We start from the raw sequence: 14,290 nt of genomic DNA, 5'->3' as shown, positions 1-14,290 counted from the left end.
TTCTGTGCTGGTCTCTCCCTCAATCAGCAGCCACTGGAAGATCCAGGGGGATTTTGGGATCTTTCCTTCCAGGGAATGCTGGCAGAGGGGTTGGGAGAGCTTTGAAAATCACCAAATCCCGGTGGTGGAGGAGATTCCAGGGCTGGAACTTGGTGGCAAAAATGCTTGGGAAATGAGGAATTCTCTCCTGAGGAGCACCCAAAAGCTGAGCCTGGGTCAGGGATGAAACCCTAAATAGAGGGAAACTTTGGGAATGGGAAGCTGGAGGAATCCTGGAATGGTTTGGGTTGGAAGGAACCTTAAGGATGATCCCATTCCACCCAAAATTCCATGGCCAGGGACGCCTCCCACCATCCCAGGCTGCTCCAAGCTTGGACACAGCCCCAGCTCCTCTGGGAAGCTCCAAAGGTGTTTTTGATCCCCTTCCCTCCTCCCGAATCCATGGAAATCCAGCAGGATCCCTTCCCAAGGAACGCCCTGCCCCAGGCTCATCCCATCCCAAAAAACCTCAGCTCCCTCCCCTGCCCTTATTTTGGATAAAGGGAGCCAAGGAGGGGACAGATCCAAGGAGAAATCCAAGGATGAAGAGTCCGGGAGGGGGAAAAGCCAAACAAAAGGCAAGGGAGCCTCAAATCCAGCCGGGAGCAGCTGGGACATCAAAGATCCCTCCAGGGCCTTTTCCATCCCCAATTTCCTCCATCCAGAGTTAATTCCTGCCAATCATGGGCACGGCAGAGAGGAGGCGTTAATTAAAACCTCATTAAGGCAAATTGGAGCTCCTGGAGCAGGAATGCGGGGGTTGGGAAGGGGGAAGGGTCCCGTTCTCCCTTCCCATGGGATAAAATCCCGCTGGAAAAGCCAAATCCATTCATCCAAATCCACCCAATTTGCCCGGATTTTCCCTCTTCCTGAAATCGGGATGAGCTGGAAAAGTCGGGAATCTCCATCCCTGCTGAAAATCCCGGGATAAACCTTTTGGAATTCACACACACCTCAAAAAAACCCCAAAATACCAAAAAACCCACCAACAACAACAAAAAAAAAACCCACCAAAAAGACCCCAAACCCAAAATAAATAAAAATTAAAAAAAAAAGCACCAGGGGGCTGTAAGAAAAAGCAATGCAAAAATCGAGATTTTTTATTATTTGGAAGTCCAAAATCGAAAATAGCTTTGAAATTCCGCAGGGAACGCCGGGAACACACGGAAAAGCCTCATATACAGAGACAGATAAATTAACTGGGAATTCTGCAGACAAGCCAGGGGCATGGAGAGATTCCATATGTACATTTTTATGGAAACCATTTATACACTTTATTACATTTACAAAAAAAAGCTGATTTTTTTTTTTTCCCCACTACTTTTTTGTTGTTGTTGTTTTTCCCTACGATAATGAAAAAAAAAATTACATTTTGGTTTTTTTTTTATTTATTTTTTAGCTGTACAAACTTTTAATTAATAAAAATATATCTCTGTACAAAAGAGGGATTTGAGCTTTTTTTTGTGTTTTTTATAATTTTTCTCATTTTTTCCCTTTTTTTCCTTTTTTTTTCCCCTTTTTTCTTCATTTTTTTCCCTTTTATTTTCATTTTTTCCCATATCTTTTTTGTTTTACCATATGCAAGTCCTCTGGGCACAAGGATGGAGAATGGCATGGAGCAGATCTCAGCCAGCTTGCAAAAAAATGGGATAAACCCCTTTTCTCACTTCCTTGGCTCCCTGGGCAACAGCAGGAAAAGGGAATTCATGGATCCAAAGCAGCAAATTCCATCAAAGTCGAGCTCCCTCTTCTCCCTGCCCGGATGGTTTTAAATATTTTGGATTTATTTTGCACTCCTGGGCATGGGTTTCTCCTGGATTTTCCATGGAATGAGTGGGAGCCAGGTGTGGGAAGCATCACCTGGAGCAGCCAGGGGAGGATTCCCTGGAATTTGGAGAAGAACCTGGAACGATCCAAGCTCTGCTTCCAGGGACTGTTGGAATTTTGGGCCCTGGAATTGGGATGGGGATGCGGAAGGGCAGGGGTTCGAGTTGGGCTCTGGGGTTTTGAGGGATAACTGAACTTGGAAAAGATCAGGGATGGGCCAGGAGAGCCCAGCTGGAGGCAGGGTGGGATCCAAGGATTCCAAGGGGTCCTCCCAGCCTTGTTCCAGCCCTGGGACTGATGTCCCATCCAGGTGTAAATCCAGCCAGGAATGCCCAAAGGAAAACCAAACGGGAAGAGGGGAAAAGCTTCCCAAGGTTTGGAAAGCTCCCATTTGAAAACCTTTCCTCTCTGCTCAAGCCCTGGGGTAGAAAATGCAACCAAAAAATAACCCAGAAACCCAAACCCAGACACACAAATCCTCATCCTGTCCCATCCAGGTGTTTTCCACAGAATCCAGCACCTTGTGCTCAACCTCTTTGTCGCCCGAGCTCTTCCCAAAGTTTGGGAAGCTCCTTGCAGGAGCAGCTGGGGAAAGCCTTCCCACCAGCAGGCCTTCCCGAGGTCTGGGAGCGGGGCCGGAGCAGAACCTTTGGCTTGGAGATCCAGCAGGATGGAGGAGGTGGATCCAGCAGTCCCTGGGGAATTCCAGGGAGGAGCAGCAGCTTCCCCACGGCCTCGGCGGGAGCAGGGAGGTGGGGAGGGGATGGATGGATGGTGAGGTGGGATCCACATTGGACACCGGCCACAGGAATCTGGGAAAGCAAGGGGCTGGTCAGGACACAGGGGAGTTCCGGGGAAGTGGCTTTGGTATCCGAAAACTGGAGTATTCCAGATGGAATATTCCCTGCATTCCATGATCCAGTTCCCCACACTCCACAATCCTATGGAAACCCTTCCAACTCCACACGTTCCATGATCCCATGAGAACCCTTCCTACCCCCCACACATTCCATGATCCCAAACCCTTCCAACTCCCCACAATCCATGATCCATCCCATGAAAACCCTTCTAACTCCACGCATTCCATGATCCCAAACCCTTCCAACTCCCTGCACTTCATGATCCCATGAGAACCCTTCCAACTCCCTGTACTCCATGATCCAACTCCCCACACCCCATGACCCCAAACCCTTCCAACTCCCCATGTTCCACAATCCCAAACCCTTCCAACTCCCCACTTACCCCATGACCCCAAACCCTTCCAGCTCCCCACACCCCATGATCCCAAACCCTTCCAACTCTCCACACTCCATGACCCCCAAACCCTTACAACTCCCCACTCACCCCATGACCCCATGAGAACCCTTCCAACTCCCCACTCACCCCATGACCCCAAACCCTTCCAGCTCCCCACACATCCCATGACCCCAAACCCTTCCAGCTCCCACACACCCATGACCCAAACCCTTTCAACTCCCCACTCACCCCATGTCCCCAAACCCTTCCAGCTCCCCACACTCCCCATGTCCCCAAACCCTTCCAGCTCCCCACACTCCCCATGACCCCAAACCCTTCCAGCTCCCCACTCACCCCATGACCCCAAACCCTTCCAGCTCCCCACACACCCCATGACCCCAAACCCTTCCAGCTCCCCACTCACCCCATGACCCCAAACCCTTCCAACTCCCCACTCACCCCATGACCCCAAACCCTTCCAACTCCCCACACACCCCATGACCCCAAACCCTTCCAACTCCCCACTCACCCCATGACCCCAGACCCTTCCAGCTCCCCACTCACCCCATGACCCCAAACCCTTACTCCACACCCTCCCCAACTCAGCTCCCACTCACCCCATGACCCCAAACCCTTCCAGCTCCCCACTCACCCCATGACCCCAAACTGTTCCAGCTCCCCACTCACCCCATGACCCCAAACCCTTCCAGCTCCCCACTCACCCCATGACCCCAAACCCTTCCAACTCCCCCCAGCTCCCCCCAGGCCCCGAGGGCATGGTGGCCCTGTCCCCGTCCCACTCACCGCGCGGGGCCGGCGCTATACGGCCGTGCACACGGTGCTCACGGTGAACTCGGCCTCGCCGGCCATGATGTCCGAGGGCTGCAGGTTCCTGTCGTACATGGGGTTCTCGAAGGTGCCCCTCACGTTGGTGTTCTCGTGGCCGGCGTAGCCGTTGAACGGGACTTTGGGTCTCCTCCTGCAGGAGCAGGGACAAAAACCCCACACAGGTGATGTCACTGCAGGACACGGAGCAGGCGGTGCTGCTTTCGAGGTGAAAAAAGGGAAGTTTGTTTTCTCTAACATTTACAGGTTTCTACAAGTGACAGTGGATTGGAGGGTGACAGTGCCACCTCTCTGATGACACTCCTCCTGCGGGAGCAGGGACAAAAACCCCACAGGTGATGTCACTGCAGGACACAGAACATGTAACGCTGCTTTCAAGGAGAAAAAAAGGGGAAGTTTGTTTTCTCTAACATTTATGGGTTCTAAAAGTGAGAATGGATTGGAGGGTGACAGTGCCACCTCTCTGATGACACTGGACAAACCACCAGCCCATCAGATTTCTCCTCCTCCAGAAAAGAATGCAAACAATCAGAAATTTACAGAAAGAAACAATCAGTTATTTACAGAAATAGTGTGAGAAAGCTCATTACAAGAATGTAAACATCAGAAGGCTCAGAAAATCCAAAAAAATCAAGACAACATGGTGCCAGCCCTGAGGGAGGGCACTGATGGGGGAAAGCCGTGGGGATGGGGCAGGAAAATCCAGCCACGGGTTTGCAGCACTGATCAGGGCAAAACTGAATTTACACCACAATCAAAGCCATGGGGAGGGGAGGAATTTGCTTTTTATCCTCCTAAATGTGGCCACAAATCCACATTTATGGATTAATTAATGGCCAGAAAAACCCTCTTTGCTCTCCTCTCCCAAACCCTCGTCCTTTATTCTCCCACCACCTAAATTAAACCAGCCCTAAAGGGGAGGATTTTAAGCCCAGCTCACTGATTCTTCTCTCAACTCCCAGAATTTCTTTCACCTTTTGGAATTATTTCCCTGATTTCCCAAACCCTCTATTTTTGCCCCACCCCTGAATTAAACCAGCCCTAAAGGGGAGGATTTTAAGCCCAGCTCACTGATATTTCTCTCAAATCCCTGAATTTCTTTTAGCTTTTGGAATTCTTGCCCCAAACCTGTGTTTCGAGAGATAAAGCACAAACCCTGCAATAACCTCCAATCCCTCTGTTTTTGCCCCACCTCCTAAATTAAACCAGCCCTAAAGGGGAAGATTTTAAGCCCAGCTCACTGAGATTTCTCTCAACTCCCAGAATTTCTTCCACCTTTTGGGATTCCTGCCCCAAACCCACCTGTGTTTGTAGAGATAAAGCACAAACCCTGCAATAATCAGGGCGATGAAAGGCACAAGGATGGCGGCTGCCACGGAGCTGCTGTTGGATGCAAAGTGGTGGCCTATGGATTCAGGATCATTTTCCATCATGCTGATGTCTGGAACACAGCAGAAAGGAACTCATTTCCCACCTTCCCAACCCCAAAGGGCTTGGCTCAAAGCACAGAGGGCACCAGAAGCAAAAGGAGTGAAGTGGTGCTGGAAAATGGGATTTAAAAATGGACGTGGCAAGGCTGGAGATCCAGCCTAACTTAGGTTTCATCATTTATTTACAGCTGCAATTAAAGAGAGGAATAAATTGATTTATTTGGCCAAAAAGGTCCAACTTGGATGCATGAAGGTGGGCTTTAAGGAGGCTCTGAAATGCTGCAATAACCAGCATCCATAAAGGTGGTGAAATTCCAGCAATCCTGAGGGATTAAAGAGCTCAACCCATGCTTTAAGAGGCATTTAGGAGCTTAAACTTTGGGTGCTTTAAGCTCCCAAGAGCCTCTGTGGTTCCTGATGGAGACACTTGCTGTGGTGGGAATGGGATTTGGGCTTGGCAGGGATTTGGGAATTTGGAAGAAAAACATCCAGGTGTTGTTTGTGCTTCCAAATTCTCCCTGTCTTTGGACAGCAGCCTGGTTATCCCTCATTTTGTCCCCAAGTTATGAATTTTATCCTTGTGCTGTTTGTCTCCCACAAACCTCACACCAAGCCCAGCAGAACTCGGAGAGCACAGAAAATTCAAGCCAGGGATTGGAGAAACATTCCCTGCCTAGGAATCCCCAGCCAGGCCCAAGTGGAGCTCCTGGAATGGAGGGGAAAAGTGCAAATCCAAGGAATTTTACCAAGTCTCTGGAGGCCAAACTGCCCGAAGCCTTTGCCACGCACAAAGCCCTGGTACACGAAGGTGCCACTCGAGGACTCCGACGAGACCTGTGGAGAGCAGAAATCAGTGGATTTATCCAACTTTTCCCTGGATTTAACACCCAGCTCATCCCAGCCCCTTCCAAGTGCATCAATTTGATGCAACTGCCCAGAAAATCCTGGCATTTTTTAAGGAGTTTCACTGCCCAACAGCTGAAAATTTTCCTGTCTTGAAGGAAGGGAAGCTAAAAAATCTTGTTTGTGATAAATTGGAGAGGACATTGCTGATTCCAGAGGGAGAGGGGAAAAAGTGGCCTTGGGTCAGTTGGATCCACATTTTTCCAAGCTCCATCAGATCCCTAAAGGGCTTGGGAGACTCCCAGACACAGGCAAAGGGTGAGGAGTTGGCTCCAGCAAGGAAAATCAGCTTTTCCAGCAAGATGTTGAGTGGATATAAAACATCCACAGGGAACGAATCCCGTTGGTTTCTCCTCCAGCATTATCTGGGAGATGATGGATTCCAAACCCCAGGGCAATAAAACCAACCCCGAGCTGCAGGACGAGTTGTCACCTGCTGGGGAAGTGCCACATGTCCCCTCCCAGCTCTGGGAATTATCCCTCAGCTCCAGGGAAGGGAAATCCAGGCTGGGACAGCCAAGGGAGGGTGGATCTTGTGCACTCACGTGTCCATCCAGAGCCCATTTGTCATTCCTGAACTTGCTGGCAAAGATCTCCAGTGGCCCCATGATCTGGTACACCTGGAGCAGCAGGTGCACGTCTTCCTTCTTGTAAATCCCTGGAAAAGAAGGGATTTTGTCACCTCTGGGTCACTCTGGCTTGAAATAATGGAGTGGGAGGGCAGAGAAACCAGGTCAGGATCTGAGTGGACACCAGCCCTGGCACTGGGATGTGCTGGGAAACACAGCCCAGGATGTTCAAGATATTTTCCACATGGGAGTGCCAATGCCAACCCCTCCTAGAGGCCACATCGTGTCCCTCACCTGACACCTGCAGCTCCACCCACGGAGCTCCACCCACATCGTGTCCATCACCTGACACCTGCAGCTCCACCCACAGAGCTCCACCCACATCGTGTCCCTCACCTGACACCTGCAGCTCCACCCACAGAGCTCCACCCACATCGTGTCCCTCACCTAAGCTCCACCCACATTGTGCCTCTCACCTGACACCTGGAGCTCCACCCACATCGTGTCCCTCACCTGACACCTGCAGCTCCACCCACAGAGCTCCACCCACATCGTGTCCCTCACCTGAGCTCCAGCCACATTGTGTCCCTCACCTGAGCTCCACCCACATCATGTCCCTCACCTGAGCTCCACCCACCTCATGTCCCTCACTTGACACCTGGAGCTCCACCCACAGAGCTCCACCCACCTTGTGTTCCTCACCTGACACCTGGAGCTCCACCCACATGGTGCCCTCTCACCTGACACCTGAGTTCCACCCACATGGAGCCCCTCTCACCTGACACCTGGAGCTCCACCCACATCATGTCCCTCTCACCTGACACTTGGAGCTCCACCCACCTCGTGTTCCTCACCTGACACCTGGAGCTCCACCCACAGAGCTCCACCCACATCGTGTCCATCACCTGACACCTGGAGCTCCACCCACATCGTGCCCCTCGCCTGAGCTCCACCCACATTGCGTCCCTCTCACCTGACACCTGAGCTCCACCCACAGAGCTCCACCCACATCATGCCCCTCACCTGACACCTGAGCTCCACCCACAGAGCTCCACCCACCTGGTGCCCCTCTCACCTGACACCTGGAGCTCCACCCACCTGGTGCCCCTCTCACCTGACACCTGGAGCTCCACCCACCTCATGTCCCTCTCACCTGACACCTGGAGCTCCACCCACCTGGTGCCCCTCTCACCTGACACCTGGAGCTCCACCCACCTGGTGCCCCTCTCACCTGACACCTGGAGCTCCACCCACCTGGTGCCCCTCTCACCTGACACCTGGAGCTCCACCCCGCTGTGGTCGATCAGGGTGGCGTTGACCTTGCTGGTGGCAGGGTCGAAGCTGGTGACGGAGAGCATGGCTGGCTGCTTCTTGCCCAGGTACTCGTAGGAGCCTTTCCACAGGGAATTCCTGGCAAACACATCCGCAGGCACTGCAAGTACAGCCGTGGGACATGTCAAAAAAACCACAGGAGGATTTCTGTCTTTGAATTCACTGACAATAATGAGATTGTTTTAAAAATTTATAATTTAAAAAATATTTTGTATTTTAAATATCTTCAATCCTGCCTGCTCTGTGCCATCACCATGGGGGACAAAGCCAAAACCGGTGACTTCAGTTTGGCTGGTGTGACCAAAAACACAAGGAAAGATCAAAAATGAACCAAGCCCCAAAATAATTTATTAGGAAAAGTTCAAATAAACTTCAGGAAATAAACTTATTGGGAAAACTTCAAATTAAAAAAGGTCAAATGTACAAAATCCTGGAAGGAAACGCTCTGGGGAGGGATACAGAAGTTGATGTCCAGCTCCTGTGAGGATCCTGTTTGTTCTCCAGGGAATAGGATGGGGCACTTGGCAGCCTCCAGAGAAAGGGGTTCAGGAGGGGGATGTGAGGGGTCTCAGGGATGTGTCCATGGGGAGAAGCCCCCCTGAGGAAATAAACTTATTGGGAAAACTTCAAATAAAAAAGGTCAAATGTACAAAATCCTGGAAGGAAACGCTCTGGGGTGGGACATAGATGTTGATGTGCAGCTCCTGAGAGGATCCTGCTTGTTCCCCAGGGAATAGGATGGGGCAGCTCCCAGAGGAAGGGGCTCAGGAGGGGGATGTGAGGGGTCTCAGGGCTGGTCCATGGGGAGGAGCCCCCCTGAGCCTCACCTGAGGCCTTGGCGAGCGGCGGCTCCCGCGCGGTGCCCACGGGCCTCCCGCTGGGCCGGACATCAGCTGGGACAGGGGGCAAAGCACAGCTGGTCAGTGTTGTGCAGTCCTGCACTGCCCACCCCGCAATTCCTGAGCCTGGAAAAGCCCCCCAAGGTCACAGAGTCCAAGCTGTGCCCCATGCCCAGCTTGTCACCCAGCCCAGAGCTCTGAGTGCCACGTCCAGGCTTTCCTTGGGAACTCCAAACCTCCCTGGGCACCCCCTGCCAAGGCCTGACCCCCTTTCTGTGCAGAATTTTCCCCTAAAATCCAACCCCAAACCTCTCCTGGCCCAGCCTGAGGCCGTTCCCTCTCCTCCTGTCCCTGTTCCCTGGAGCAGAGCCCAGCCTGGGGCTGTCCCCTCCTGTCAGGAGCTGTGCAGAGCCACAAGGTCCCCCCTGAGCCTCCTTTTCTCCAGGCTGAGCCCCCTCAGCTCCAGCAGTTTTCCAGCTCCTTCCCTGGACACTCTCCAGCCCCTCCACGTCCCAAATGGAGGAGCCCAGAATGGGACACAGCACTCGGGGTGTCCCTCACCAGTGCCCAGGACAGGGGACAATCCCTTCCCTGCTCCTGCTGGTCCATCCCTGATCCAGCCAGGTGCCACTGGCCAGCTCATGGCCAGCTGCTGTCCCCCAGCACCCCCAGGTCCCTCTCTGCCTCTCAGCCACTGTCCCCAGCCTGTCCTGCCTTTCCCTCTGCTCCAATCCCAAGTGTCCAGAGCGACCCTGCTCCAGGGCTCCATCCCAATGGATCAGAACATGTTCCTCATCCAATCCCAAGTGTCCAGAGCGACCCTGCTCCATCTCAATGGATCAGAACATGTTCCTCTGCTCCATTCCCAAGTGTCCAGAGTGACCCTGCTCCATCTCAATGGATCAGAACATGTTCCTCATCCAATCCCAAGTGTCCAGAGTGACCCTGCTCCACAGGGCTCCATCTCAATGGATCAGAACACGTTCCTCATCCAAGACTCTGGGGCAGGTAAAATGTGGGGGAGATAAACAATTTTTGTCCTGTGCAGGTGGTTCTAGACCCAGAATCTCCCCAGAAGATCCCCAGGTGGCTCTTTGGAGGTGGCACCTGAGTGTTGGGTCACAGGTTGGACTTGATGACCTCAAAGGCCTTTTCCAACCAAATTCTGGGATTCTGCTGTGAAGACCAACAGTGGAGACCCTCCCACCAAGTGAAAATCAGGCTGGGCCATCCCACAACTTTTAAGGGAACAAAATCACGGCTGAAAACACCTCCCCCTCCTTCCTCGGAGTCCTGACCCCAGACCTGAATCTCGGGTTTATCTGCAGGTTGAAAACCACCTCTGAAGGACCTCAAGGCCCAGGATCTCTGGAAGCTGAGGGCCTGGGGAGGGTCTCAGAGCCCAGCTGGTGCTGCCAGCCCCTCACCCAGGCAGATGGGGGGTTTCCCTGTCCAGCTGCCGTCGGCTTTGCAGGTGCGGTGCTCGGAGCCCCCGGTGAGGTAGAAGCCGCTCTGGCAGGAGTAGATCAAGGTGTAGCCCAGGGAGGGCAGGTCCAGGGCACCCACGTTGGCATGGGATGGGGTCTCGGGCTGCTTGCAGTGGTGGGCTGGAGGGGACAGGGAGAACAGGTGAGAGAAACCACCCGGGTGGGCACGGGGAGGGTGAAAAGTGACACTGTGACAGCAACAGGGGAACCCTCCTGGAGGAGTTGCTACACCACAGCTCACAGGGATTTTTTCCCAGCTGGAGGAATTAATGAGGAGCTTCCCATGCTGGGTTTCTGTTCCTGGCTAAAGCTGGACCTGGCTCCAGCTGATGAGCTGAAAATCAGGATTGGCCACCCCCATTTTTAAGGGAAAATGACAAAACCAAAGGATGCTGAAGCACCTCTGAGCCCAGAACTGAGTGCCAGGTGTGGGTGCAGACTAAAAACTGCCTTTGCAATCCCCAAGGCTCCCTAAAATCCAACGCATTTCCTGCAAGGATTCCTTCTCCAGAGCCTGGCTGAGGGCCCCAGCTCCCTGTGGCATTCCCGGACTCACGGACGCAGTCGGGCTGGACGCCGCTCCAGGTGAGGTTGGGCAGGCAGGTCCTGGTGGTGGAGCCCTGCAGGAGATATCCCTTCTGGCACCTGAAGAACAGGATGCTTCCCACCTGTCCCGACAGGAGACAAGCACTCAGCTTCCCAGGAATTCCCAGACCTTCATTCCATCCCCTTGTCACCGCCTCACCCCTCACAAGAGCAGCTCCACTCCCAGCTGAGCAAAAATCCCACTAATGGTGTCTCTAAATTAATTAAACCTAAAATTAATTAATCAAACCCCAAGATTAAGGTGACTAATTAGCAGGGAAATGGAAGGATCCACTCTGGCATCCACTATCCCAGCAGGGAATGGGTGGGAACGGAGACCCCCAAGGGAGTCACTGTGGGATTTTTGTCCCCATTCCAATGATTTCCTGCTGGATGAGAGATGGGATTAGCAAAAGCACCTGAAAATTAATGGGAATAGCAGCAACTATTAATTAGCACTGTAATTAATTTCAGATACAATGCACTGCTTAATTAATGCTGTGCAAACCCACTCGGAGGGCTAAAGGAGCACGTTGGGGTGTCCTGCTCCCAGGAGGAGACAGGAATCCAAGGAAGGACACATGAATCCATAGGATGGGACATGAATCCATGGGACAGGAATCCATGGAAGGACACATGAATCCATGGGATGGGACATGAATCCACAGGAGGAGACATGAATCCATGGAAGGACACATGAATCCATGGCATGGGACATGAATCCACAGGAGGAGACAGGAATCCATGGAAGGACGCATGAATCCATGGGATGGGACATGAATCCACAGGATGAGACATGAATCCATGGAAGGACACATGAATCCATGGCATGGGACATGAATCCATGGGACAGGAATCCATGGAAGGACACATGAATCCATGGGATGGGACATGAATCCATGGGACAGGAATCCATGGAAGGACGCATGAATCCATGGGATGGGACATGAGTCCACAGGATGAGACATGAATCCATGGAAGGACGCATGAATCCATGGGTTGGGACATGAGTCCACAGGATGAGACATGAATCCATGGAAGGACACATGAATCCATGGGATAACACAAGAATCCATGAGAGGGGACATGAACTCATGGGAGGACACAATAACCCATGGAAAGATGCAAGAATCCATGGAAGAAGGAGACATGAATCCATGGGAGGAGACAGTAATGCATGAGGGGAGACATGAATCCGTGGGATAACACGTGAATCCATGGGAGAACACGTGAATCCATGGGATAGCACATGAATCCATGGGAGGACACATGAATCCACGGGATAACATGTGAATCCATGGGAGAACATGGGAATCCATGGGAGAACATGGGAATCCATGGGATAGCACATGAATCCATGGGAGAACACATGAATCCATGGGAGAACACGTGAATCCATGGGAGAACACGTGAATCCATGGGAGAACATGTGAATCCATGGGAGAACACGTGAATCCATGGGAGAACTTGTGAATCCATGGGATAGCACGTGAATCCATGGGAGAACACGGGAATCCATGGGATAGCATGTGAATCCATGGGAGAACGTGAATCCATGGGATAGCACAGGAATCCATGGGAGAACACGTGAATCCATGGGAGAACACGTGAATCCATGGGAGAACTTGTGAATCCATGGGAGAACACGTGAATCCATGGGAGAACTTGTGAATCCATGGGATAGCACGTGAATCCATGGGATAGCACGTGAATCCATGGGATAGCACGTGAATCCATAGGAGAACACGTGAATCCATGGGATAGCACGTGAATCCATGGGAGAACACAGGAATCCATGGGAGAACACGTGAATCCATGGGATAGCACGTGAATCCATGGGATAACACGTGACTCCAGGCCAAGGACCGAACAGGGCTGGCTCTGTGGCACACCCCTCCTCCATGGCCATACCTGGTATCCCTGGGAATTGTTCTGCATCCCAAAAAGAGGCACTCCAGGATCTGCACACGTCGTGAGGCTGGGATCTGTTAAAAACAGGGAAGGGATTTTTGGGAGGGCTCAGAGTCCTCCAGGCACCTCTGGAACACCAGGGGGATCTGGCTCCCAAGGAACACGTGGTGACAAGGAAAACCACATGGATCTTCTTGTTCCTTAAATCCCTGCCTGCTGCAGCATGAACCAGCCAGAGGCACTTCATCCCTCAGGAGAAAAACTGGGAACGCACACCCTGGATCAGGCCAGCCCTTCCTGCCATCCACACCACGCCCTCTGCTCCCAAGGACCATCCCGAGCCCCAAGCACTGTCACCGTGACATTGTATGAACAATCCCTTCTCCTGGGAAGCTCCAGCCTCTCCCTGCTCTGCTCCTCTGGAATGTGGCCTGGAGATTGTTTATGAGAATTGCTTTTTAATTCAGGACCAATCACGGCCAATCACTCTCTGAGTCTGTCACGGGTTTTTATTATTCACTCACTGATGCCTCCTTTCTCTTTCTGTAGTATAGAATTTTCTTTTAAATATAATATAATATAATATAATATAATATAATATAAATAATGATAATATAATATAATATAATATAATATAATATAATATAATATAATATAATATATATACTAATAAATCATTTAATATAATCTCATATCATATCACAATATATATTTAATATAATATTATATCATATCACAATATATATTTAACATAATAAAATATAATATCACAATATATATTTAATATATATATATGATATCACAATATATATTTAGTATAATAGGATATGATATCACAATAGATATATATAAAATATGATATCATATCACAAAAATATATATAATATCATATCATATCACAATGTAATAAATCACCTTCTGAGAATTCAGGAGTCAATTCTCATCTCCCACCTCGTCCTGGGGACCCTTCCAACAAAGCACCACGGTGACCCTGCCCTCCTCCCTGCCCTGCAAGGACCCCGGGGCCGGGACTGGGAGTGAGGGGAGCCCCCAGACCCTGCAGCTGAGCCCCCAGACCCTGCAGCTGAGCCCCCAGACCCTGCAACTGAGCCCCAGACCCTGCAGCTGAGCCCCCAGACCCTGCAGCTGAGCCCCAGACCCTGCAGCTGAGCCCCAGACCCTGCAGCTGAGCCCCAGACCCTGCAGCTGGCCCCCAGACCCCTGCAGCTTAGCCCCCAGACCCTGCAGCTGGCCCCCCCTAATACCAATGCAGCCGGACCCCAGAC

At 51.6% G+C, this 14,290-nt stretch overlaps 1 protein-coding gene across 1 annotated transcript in view; it reads right to left on the bottom strand.

The window, feature by feature from the left end:
* Positions 1 to 2,531: 2,531 nt before the first annotated feature.
* Positions 2,532 to 14,290, bottom strand: part of CSMD2 (CUB and Sushi multiple domains 2) — a 238,452-nt gene continuing 226,693 nt past the window's right edge. The window contains 10 exon segments of the mRNA XM_050983373.1: positions 2,532 to 2,678; positions 3,907 to 4,081; positions 5,251 to 5,389; positions 6,125 to 6,212; positions 6,827 to 6,939; positions 8,121 to 8,282; positions 9,010 to 9,075; positions 10,449 to 10,628; positions 11,065 to 11,176; positions 13,005 to 13,078. Coding sequence (XP_050839330.1) covers positions 3,922 to 4,081; positions 5,251 to 5,389; positions 6,125 to 6,212; positions 6,827 to 6,939; positions 8,121 to 8,282; positions 9,010 to 9,075; positions 10,449 to 10,628; positions 11,065 to 11,176; positions 13,005 to 13,078 — 1,094 coding nt within the window. The 3' untranslated portion in view covers positions 2,532 to 2,678; positions 3,907 to 3,921.

This window comes from Serinus canaria, chromosome 23, assembly GCF_022539315.1.
Source record: "Serinus canaria isolate serCan28SL12 chromosome 23, serCan2020, whole genome shotgun sequence".
Lineage (NCBI taxonomy): Eukaryota > Metazoa > Chordata > Aves > Passeriformes > Fringillidae > Serinus > Serinus canaria.
Note: the sequence above shows the minus strand (reverse complement) of the source record. Positions and strands in the feature narration are given on the sequence as shown.